The sequence below is a fragment of the Alligator sinensis genome, unplaced genomic scaffold (assembly GCF_000455745.1).
Source record: "Alligator sinensis unplaced genomic scaffold, ASM45574v1 scaffold1241_1, whole genome shotgun sequence".
Taxonomy (NCBI): Eukaryota; Metazoa; Chordata; order Crocodylia; family Alligatoridae; genus Alligator; species Alligator sinensis.
In genome coordinates this window covers 528,709-538,922 of record NW_005842202.1, presented here as the reverse complement: position 1 = coordinate 538,922, position 10,214 = coordinate 528,709, and the positions used below count along the sequence as shown (strand labels likewise).

The 10,214-nt window shown below is 52.2% G+C and overlaps 2 protein-coding genes across 5 annotated transcripts in view; one reads left to right on the top strand and one right to left on the bottom strand.

The window, feature by feature from the left end:
- Positions 1–4,416, top strand: part of CRYAB (crystallin alpha B) — a 5,174-nt gene extending 758 nt beyond the window's left edge. Inside the window, exons 2-3 of the mRNA XM_006026641.2 lie at positions 2,911–3,033; positions 4,064–4,416. Of these exons, the coding sequence (XP_006026703.1) occupies positions 2,911–3,033; positions 4,064–4,267 (327 nt within the window). The 3' untranslated portion in view covers positions 4,268–4,416. The remainder of the gene's footprint in view (positions 1–2,910; positions 3,034–4,063) is intronic.
- A 1,543-nt stretch (positions 4,417–5,959) lies between these two features.
- Positions 5,960–9,930, bottom strand: CUNH11orf1 (chromosome unknown C11orf1 homolog). 4 transcript variants are annotated; one of them, XM_006026640.2, is made up of 4 exons: positions 9,908–9,930; positions 8,804–9,031; positions 8,123–8,189; positions 5,960–6,606 (listed from the first exon to the last, which is right to left on the bottom strand). In XM_006026640.2, exons 2-4 carry the CDS (start codon positions 9,026–9,028, stop codon positions 6,428–6,430), a joined length of 471 nt encoding a protein of 156 aa, XP_006026702.1. In that variant the 5' UTR covers positions 9,029–9,031; positions 9,908–9,930; the 3' UTR covers positions 5,960–6,427. The 4 variants fall into 4 exon arrangements, with proteins under 4 accessions (XP_006026702.1, XP_006026701.1, XP_014376795.1 ...); XM_006026639.2 differs by lacking the exon at positions 9,908–9,930 and adding an exon at positions 9,768–9,884; XM_014521309.1 differs by lacking the exon at positions 9,908–9,930 and having other exon boundaries at positions 8,804–9,759.
- Between the last annotated feature and the right edge of the window lie 284 nt (positions 9,931–10,214).

The following is a 10,214-nucleotide window of genomic DNA, read 5'->3' as shown; positions in this document are numbered from 1 at the left end:
TCCCTGGTCCTGGACCATCACCTTCCTGCCACCCCTGGAACGGGGGCAGGAACCAGTCTGCCACTGCCCCTGCCCTGCCCTTGACTGGGCTGACGCCTCCTGGAAGGACTCAGAGGAAGGTCAACTCTCCCCAGCCTCTTGGAAAGTCAGCAGGACCCCGGAGCCCACAGCAGGGGCCTGCAACACATCTCAGAGGCCGGGAGGCTGCTCCTAATGCCCCGCTGGTGCCAAGCAATCATGCGGATCCTGGAGGGGACTCAAAGTGAGGTCCTCCTGTTGGGCATCACATCCCCCAGTGCAGAAATGCACCTGCCTCAAGTCACTGCTAGGGCAGATGTTCTCAGAAGATCTGCATCAGGGAGCAGGGACGGGCTTTGGGGCTGGACGAGTCAGAGCGAGAGGCTTATTGAGCAGGTGCCTGCCCTGCTCCAAGGATGTGCCAGCCGTTGAGTCCCCCTCCCTGCCCCTTTGCTTCCTACACAGTCTGGTTCACACGGGGAGGCAGTGGGCAGCTTCCTTGCTCCGTGCCGCCCTGCCTGGCACAGCTGAGGCTCATGCCCCTTCCTTCGGAGCCCTGCAAGGGGCAGGTCAGACCGTCCCCAGCGACCAACACCCCCTGCTCACAGGGCTGGCACCAGGGAGGTGTGGGGCTCCTACCAGGGGGATAGCGTGCAGTGGGAAGGGGGCAGCTGATGCCAGCTCCTTTGTGGCAGTGTCCTGATGCCAAAGGGCCACAGGAGAATGAGGAAGCAGCTCCTTGGTTCCCACCGGCCGCTGGCAGCTTCCTCCTCGCAGCTCAGCTCAGAAGAGCATGGGACTCCTGCCAAAGCCTCTCCAGAGAGACATCAGTGCCAGTTATGCAGAGACGCTGGCTGCGTTATTTGTAACCTAGGGATGGAGAAGTTCCTTCTCCAACCTGCCGCTCCGCCCGGGGCTCCTCTTCCCCCTTGATCTCATCTTCCCCCTTGCTCTCCAGCGTCCCCGAGCCCCCGGCTGATGCTGCCAAGAGCGGCATATGCCTCCTGTCAGCTGGGTTGAAATTCCTCTCAATGTGCCCGTCCATGAAAAGCTCCCATTTATCACTCCAGGTCCTGCCTTGTGGAGTGGGAGGTAAAAGCAGCTGCTGGGATCACAGGACCTTGTCTGCGACACCCTGGACAGCTGATAAACAGCAGGCCTGATTCTTCTCAGACTGGGGAGGCAGGGGTGGCTCTGCTGGCGTTAGGGGGTAACGGAGACAGCAGAGCCCTGTGTGGCTTTGGCAGCAAGTCCAGGGTGCGGAGGAGGAAAGATAGTGGGACCATTTGAAAAGCCGGTGACAAACCTATCTAGCATGATCTGAAGGGGACAATGCCCTCTTGCAATACCACGCGAAACAGCACATTGATGGCTTAAAAGCTGCTGCTTCTTTCTGGGGCTGGTCCATGGAAAAAGGGAGTGCCCAGTGCATCAGGCCCCTGGTTGCAGGTAACCCCTGGGATTTCTCCAAGTGAAAGAAGGTGGAGGTGTGATGCAGTGGCTCTGATGGAGCTGGACCACCTTCTGCATGTCCCAAAACTCGGACACAGAGGGACCAGGTTTTCAAGGGGGGTCTTGTTCAAACACTGACCGTTACAAAGGGAAATCCAAAGCCTGAGAAAGCCAGAGGACTCCAAAGGGAGCAAATAGCTTGGCTCAGAGGGAGCCTAGAGCCTGAACACGTGCCGACGGAGCAGGAGGCACATCCACCTGCTGGGAAAGGGAAAACAAAAATGAAGCAGGCAGGAGGGAGGAGGACGGCCGGGCTCGGTGGTTTGGTTCCAAGAGTGAAGCCGAGCAAGCATCCCTCCAGCCCCTGCGAAGCTGAGACAAAACAGCATTCCCTAACATGGGTAAAGTGGGAGATGCAAGCCCAGGTGACAGGGCTGCGTGTAGAGCAACTGGTTTCATGCCGGGAGTGATGCCACGGGGCGAATTTACCGGTGATCTGGAAAAGGGAGATGAGTAGTTCACTGGTGACACATCCTGTGAGTCAGGACTGCGCAGGGGGAGGCGTGAAAGGGGCTGTGCCCGGTGGGTTTCTCTAGACCAGTGGTTCTCAACCCTTTTTGTACCAGGACCCGTTTGTAACCATCGCTGGCCAGTCCCGACCCAGTAAATAGTTTAAGTAGAAAACAGCCCCCTGGCCCTGCTGGCGCCCCTCACTCCCGACCCGCTGCCCGCAGGGGGTGGGGGTGGGGCATGGGGGAGGCTGGAGCTCTGCCAGCCTGCAAGAGAAAACCCACGGTTTCCCACGCTTTTCAGGAGAATTCATTTTTAAAGCTGGTTCACAACCCTTTCATACATTCTTGTGACCCACTTTTGGGTTGCAACCCATGGGTACCAGTAAAAATACGAAGGGCGGGGGCAGCAGGACTCAGAGATTGCAAGGGAGGGAAAACCACAGACCAGCTCCATTCCTGTACACAGTCAGGTTAAAAAGAGTTCAAGGTGACAGTGGGCTTAATAACCAGGGGATCAGAAGTGTGACAGGGTAGCTCCCTGGCCAGGGCAGCCACAACACCTGGCACAGTGCAAGCTGCTGCCCTGGTTGCCCACGTGCCCCCTCAGTTACACCGCTCCCAGGGACAAGCTTTATTCTGCCCCTGTTCAGACACGAGCGTAGAGCTGCTCAGGTATTGCAGTGAGCACAAGAAACTAGAAAAAGAGGAAGAACCTAGCAGCCTAAGAGATGGGATGAAGCAAGGAGCAGGGGGGGGCAAGTATAGCACTGCTGCCTCCAGGTCAGCCCTTGAGGGGTAACATGTTTGGGGCCTGCCTGAGGTAGGATGATTCAGATTAGGGGAGCTTTTCCATGAGCTTGAAGGAGGAGGATGCATATGGCGGGCTGCTCTCAAGTCGTCCGTCTCTAACCCGCCTCCTGTTTTGCAGATGCGACTGGATAAGGACAAGTTTTCCGTAAACCTCGATGTGAAGCATTTCTCCCCTGAGGAGCTGCAAATCAAGGTTCAGGGGGACATGGTTGAGATCCGCGGGAAACATGAGGAGCGCCAGGTACGTCTGCTCATGCGGGTCCGGGTTGAGCTGTGCCCACCAAAGATGCCACGAGGTTGCCAGACCGCTTGCTAATCTGCTGCAATGGCTATCCCAGGAGGTGCTGTTTCACCCTCAGCAAAAGACACCCAGGGAGGAGGTTATTGCTGCGTCTTACATTCAGGGCGAATTGAACTGGGCAAAGTCCACCTTAAAATGAGTTCTTCCTTCCAGGAATGGAGGGAAGAGGGGAGGGAGCCCAGCACAGAGACCGGTGAGCTGTGTAACAGAGAATAAGCGAACAATGACCTTTAATAATTAAACCAAATGATCATGCAAGCCCTAGTCCCAGTCTGCTGCCATCTGAATATCTTCATCTAGAACAGAAGTATGGTAAAACTCTAAGGGTCCGATCCTGCTCTCTGTTACTTGAGTGCAGATCCCATTACAGCTTGGTCCTAGAGACCGCTGGGGCAGCTAGGAGGTGGGTGAAGGCGTAGGCTGTGTCTATGCTGAGAGCTTTACTGGTATAGGAAGACCAGCACACTGTGCTTGCAACATGCTGCAAGCACGGGTACAAGGTGGAGCGGGCATGCTCAGCCCCAGAAAAGCCCCCAGCCATGAGTGAGCCATCCTAGAGTGGTATCAGCACAGTCCAGCCAGTATACCTGTCTAGACTAGGGGCTTCCCTACCTATGTCTGCCAGGGATCAGACCCCTTTGCCCAACGCAGCTACAATGGCAGAAGCCATAAGCACCGCAGGGGACAGCAGCACAACACGTAATAATTAAAGTGATGGCCAATGAACTTGGTTCCCCTCACCTCAGACCAGCAGTTCACAGGGTTTTCATTAAGCCAGCTGGCAGTGGAAGCGTGGCCTCGGCAAGGCAGTCTGAGCTCACAGCATCTGGTCGAGCTGCCCCCTGGTTGAAATGCTCCTTTTGGGCTGGTGCCTCCAAAGTGTGGCCTCAGCCCGGAGGGAATGCTGCCCAGACAGGCTGACTCGATTCCAGCTAACCAGCGCTGTCCTTCTCCCTCCCTTTTCGGGCAGGATGAGCACGGCTACATCGCCAGGGAGTTCAACAGGAAATACAGGGTCCCCTCTGATGTGGATCCTGACTCCATCACCTCCTCCCTGTCCCTGGATGGTGTCCTGACAGTGAATGGACCACGGAGACCAACCGACCTTCCTGAACGTACCATTCCCATCATCCGTGAGGACAAGTCTCCCACTTCGGGAGTCCAGAGGAAGTGAGCAGCCATTGAAAACCAGCCCTGCCCATTTGGGAAAACCTCTCCGTTGCATGCGAGCAGTGTATGCTGTCCTGAATAGCCACACCTATTTATTTATGCTGAGCAAAGCAAAAGGAGCCTATTTACTAACAAATAAAACATGAATAAGCACCTTGTGGTTTGGCCTTTGAATATTTGGGACTCGGTGAAGGATCTGGGAATGTAGTGCCGCTGCTGTGTTAGTAGGGGAAAGGCTCTGGTCACAGCAAAATATCTGTTATAGTTATGTGTACTGTAGTGTCTAGGGGCCCCCACCATGGCTGAGGACCCCAGGGAGCAGGGTGATATATAAAGACAAAACAGGATGATGGTCTCTGCTTCAGAGGTGATAATCTGAGATATAATCAGTGTCCAGTTGGTAGGGAGAAACACACCAATGTACCCCAACTACCCATAGCCCATGACGTTTCTTTCCATAACTGAGCCAGCTCTAGAAAGCCTTCGTGGACCGCGGGGTCGAAGCCTGAATCTATTGTACTCAGTGTCTGCTGCACACTTGACTTCTCTGGGAGTTTTGACTGAGTAACGACTGTAGGGTTTGGTCCCTGCACAATAAACCAGGAGAGCTGGAAACTCCATGACGCTGCATTGGATGTTCATGAACATGAATGGCCCAAAGGTGGGAGGGCTAGACACAGCTCTGCACAATACACAACAGCGTCACCCCCCACCACTCTAGGCCAGCCCACGCTGAACTTGCTGGGATGGAAAGGGAGTCGTCCCTTTACTCAGGGCAGGGACCAGGAACCAGCAGCACAGCCTCCTTTGGGTCACTAAGTAGCTTCCCCAGTTCATGGTGTCTGCCGCCTCCATGGCTAATGGCACCGGTGACACTGTCCCCACAGATTCCCATTCTCAGAGACACAGGGTTAGTGTGAATCTGAGAACAAAACCTGCCTCCACAGCGCTTCGTGGACAACAAGACTCAGATGGGCAGGAGCTCAGGGTAAGGCTGGTGTGCCCCAGCAGCACCACCCCTTCGCTATAGGCCACTGGTGGAACAAAGAGGGTCCGGTTGGTGATGAGGTATGTTCAGGTTCAGAGGACTGCAGGCATCAGGAAACCAATGTTTTCTCCTGCCGTGAGAGAGGCTCTTAAGAAATGCTTGGCTGCTTTTACTTCATGTGCAGGAATGTTTTGCAAACACTTGTTGCACAAGCTGTCTCTCGGTATTTCACTCTGGATTTCCGTAAACCTGATCCCTTCTGACTGTGCCTGACAAAACAATCTGTCCAAGGGAAATTCATTGGTTTGGTGAGAAAGCTCCAGGACAATGTAAACCCATTCTAGATACAGGCAGTGGATAATGCTGAAGAGGAAAATGAGTACATCTTAAATCTCTAGAATAACTCATGTTTTAGGGAAATGTCCACAAGTTGCAACTAATTCAGAGCAGGCCCAGAAGATAATTGTGTAGCTGCTGTAAATGCAGATACACCCAGAGCCGATGACAATGTTCTACTCTGATGGTACAAATCACATCGCTTTGAAACTATGTGGCACATGCCTTTCAAGCAATAAATAGCAGCTGATGTAGAAAATCCAGCTGATTTATGCTAATGTTGTAGGGTAATGCAAAATGCCATAAAGCTTTACTCATGTGCCACTAGCAGCTTAACACAGACGTGCCTGTGGCAAAGGGGACAAGGTGTGGAATTAGTTTTGTTGCATTTCTGTACATCCAGCCCACAAAGGGGAAAGAAAGTTAGCGTGAACTGCATCCCTTTTACTAAGGCACAAGCTTCCTTTTCCCAGATAGTTTGTTTTCTTTGCCTAACTGGAGCCTGTCACTTAGAGACATCTCTAATGTCAACTGAACTAAACGTTACAACCATCCCCTGAGCCATAAAGTGACAGGAATAAGGTTAACATTTATTTACTTAGATTTTGTGGAAAAAATAACTAGTCAAACGTTTAAACCAGCAGTTACAGACTGAACCCTGTTACAGCTTAAGAATGCTCCTGGAGCTCTCTGTCCTGGGACTATGTCACATGAACCACAGCTTTCCATTCTGCTTGCTTTTAATATCAGAAACACGTTATAATTGGAAGGGCAGCCTATAAGCAGCACTGGCACACGGGTTTACTGGTCTAACTATAGGCCTGGAGACTTGCTCTGCTTCTACTCCTTCTGCTGTGCCCCTTCCTGTTCTTTTCTTGGGACTTCGACACAAGCAAGGGGAGCTTTCCCTTGAGAAGGCTCATAGTCGATCATGTAGCAGGACCGTGCAGTAGGTTTGAATGGAGGGGGTTCCAGCTCAGGCTGGTGTCCAGGAAACCAGTGAGGCTCTCGTTTAAATCCTAAGGGAACACAGAGGAGGCAAGTGATGAATAAATGCAAAGTAATGAGCAGATAAGCAGATGAGACACCAAGACTGGTGTAATCAAGCCCGGGTAACCTCTACCCTTGGCTAACCCATATACAGGGAAGCTAAACACTGGGCTTGAGGGGGTCTTATAACACATGTTCAGCTGGTTGGCATGGCCCAGGAATTTATCATCATATCTGGATCTTACTTTGGGAGGAGAACACGCTGGAAAGACTTTTCTAAGTAGAAAGTGTAGGATCTTCAAAACCACTTCAGCAAATAACTCATTTGGATGCTTTTCAACATCCCACTTCAGATCAGGAAAGACAAATATTCCACTGATGCCCCCAGCCCTGCAGACACCACTAGATCTGCAGGTGTGTTATGAGGATTCAATGTCTGACTCAGGTGTGGGTACTGCCAAAGAAAGGGTGCCAGATGCAACACCCCGTCAATTGTATCTGGCACTGCGGCTCTGTACGAGAACGGACAAAAAGAGAGGTCTGTACCCACGCAGGCAGGAGACAGGGATTCCAGACTGAATAAGCCCATGGTCTGATCTGGTCCTAAATAGCCTTTGTTCCCCGCCAGGGACTATGAATCTTTTGTCCCTGATCTTTCATGTGTTGGACAGGGTTTTGGCAAGGCGACTCCTGTTGATGTGAGTGCTAACTGTGCAAGTGAAACTGGGCATCACATGCTTGGCTGCTCGACACAGAGGATCCGGCTACCAAAACCACGAATCTCTGGTTTGGAGGCCTCAGTTCCTCCCATACACAGCACACACCCACACGGGTGCATACCTCTGTACCTGCCCTGGTCAAACATACTGATTACACTTAGAAAGACACAAAGAGCAATGGGAAATGTAGGTTCCTTTGGCTTCCAACATTATGTTAATAAAAAATGCATTAGATGTTGCCATGATAGGGCCTAAGTATTCAGCAGTGTAAATGAACAGATCACTTCCCCTGGGGGAAAAAAACCCGACTCCCAATATTAGCATTTTTCGGACTTTGCTTTCCTCTAACCATCCGCTCTAAGAAGATCTGCCCATAAGGATGTTCCACTTGTTCTTTCCATGGCATCACAAGTGCATGGAGATGAGCAAAACATCACTCGTATCAAAACATCACTGAGGCCATCAGACACATCCTGAAACAGGACTGATCTAGACATGGCAAGGACCATTCTCTGCAAAGTAAAACTTTACAAAGGTCTAAAACTGAGAGAGAATCGAGAGCAATGAATATGGACTTACATTCAGAGCCCTGGGCATCATTTTGATAAGGAATTTTAGCCTCTGAAGAATATAAAAGCAACACCTGAAATGCAAACACCCTGCACCCTGTGTAACTTGAAATACAAGCTCTAGATACTGAGATCTAGAGGCACAACTCAACAAGGAAGGAAAAACAAACTCCCTTTTCAGTTCTGCCCACGGTTATCATCTCTTCATCATCCACCACACAGATTGAACTGACTACGTTCCAGCTCCATGCACCTACTTCTTGGGCTGTGATGCTTCTCCTTGTTGTAATCGGATGAATAAATGGTTTCAAAATAGTGAGCATACTGAAAGAAAAAGCATGTATTTAGCGAGGCAGAACATAAGCAAACAAACATAGAACAGGTTGGGAAACGTTCTGTTTTTGGTAAAGACGTAGTTCAGTCGTCTTTAAAAACTCGAGCTGAGCTACAGCCACTACAGAAATGACTCATCACCTGCAACTAAGTAATATTAGCATCACTGGGTGACAGCCAGAAGGGTGACGCCAAAGCAAAGTGAAACACTGACTGGTGAAACTCTGAATTATAAATAGCTCATGATTTACAAATTGCCTTGAGGTGCTTTGTCCAAACCAAGGCCTTAGTTTGCAAAGAAATTTATGGCTTAATGGCTCTGCTGCTACCAATATATTTCCCAGCAGCAAGCAGGACACAAGGTTGGACAACTTGTGTGACTTGGAGTCACAGGCCAGGATCGGGACATCCAACACAAAGGAGGGAATACCCAAGATGGCATAAAAGCAAAGTGAACAGGCGAATGGCACTAAAGACTGCTCAAGGACTGAGCGCTGAGAGAGGCTGGTCCTCAATCTTGAAGGGGCAGGAGTCAGATACTGGAGAGCAACAGGCCAGGGTCTTGTCTGCCCGTAGGAAGGGCTGAGGGAACGGAAAGCGGCTACCTGTGAAGGGAGTGGTTTGGGCTGCACAATTTTTCGGATATCGAACCGCTCCTCGTTCCAGTTCCCCATCAGGGTCTTGTTGGAATAAGCATCCTCGTTGGTGGTGCATCTCCAGCCGTACTGGATAAACTTGGACGTGCTGTTCCAGTCTGTCCACACTTCACCGTGGCCATTGGCATGCATCATGGCGCCACAGTGCGGGTTATAGAAACACGACAGAGACATGTTCTGGGGAACAGAAACCACAAAGCACATTGGGAATGACTCTGATCTCTGGCAAGACCAAACAGCGTGTTGAAAAGTTGTCCCCCGACTCCCTGTTACGTGGCCAAGCAGCCCCCCACTTCCCATAGTCTGAATTCTTGGGTGTGGTGCATGTGCCAAGCCTCCTTCCCTAAAAACACGTCCTGCTTCACCAGCGATACCAGAGCATCACCTTCACCACACGCAGGGCAAGGGGAGCAGACTTATCCAAAGCCAAAGAGCCAATAACCGAGCTGAAATTAGGGTTTGCTAATTGCAAGCTTCCCGCCCTCTACTCAGACGGGGCCTTTTCCCAATAGAAGCCCTGCCTCAGCTGTTGTTATTCAAGTGATTTTTAACAGGTTTCCTTGCCCTGAAGAGCAGCTCAAAGGACCGCAAGCAGCGTAACGGAGAGCGCCAGGACTGCGATTCCAACTCGATCTATGTTACACCGTGAATCCCAGGACACACAAACGGAGCCGTAAGTGTGATCATCTACCACCAGACTCTCTCTCGGGTGGAATTACGGCTCCCTTGGTGACATCGGCGTTCGCAGGCGCGGGCTCGCATCTGAGGGCGCGGGAAGAAGAAGGTTTTAAGCATCTGAAGGGCGCGGGGGAGGCAAGCCAGAAACGCAATGAGAAGTTGCCACGAACGGGACCGGGATGTCCGGAAAAACATCAGCGGCGGCTCGAGCGGAGATCACGAGCCAGGGAAATACCTCCGAATCCGTCGTGATTGTTCGCCCGAGCGATAAAAGACTCTCGTCCATGGCAAAGCTACCAAGTCCTCGTCCTAGTCTGAGCTACGTCGGTCCCGGATAACGGGGCGATACGAGGGCCTCGACACGCGGTCACGCACCCGAGCGCGGCGCCCACGGGCCGTCCGTGACAGCGAGGAGCAGCCCACAGGCGGAGGGGGCCCGGGCAGCGAAAAATACCGACTGCTCGTGTTTGTGAGGTAAGGGCTTTATCACCCGTCGGCGCTGATGTCACCAGCCCCAGCTCGCCCCTGAGGTTAGCCGCTGACATCACGCGCCGTTTCCCCGAAAACTCGAGGAGCCCAGCGGGCCCGAGGCACCTCGCTGCTCAACAACGGCTGACAACGAAAGGGGCGCGGGCCCGGGCTGGGCCGGGGAAGCCACGCCGGCCACCGCGGCACATGCGGG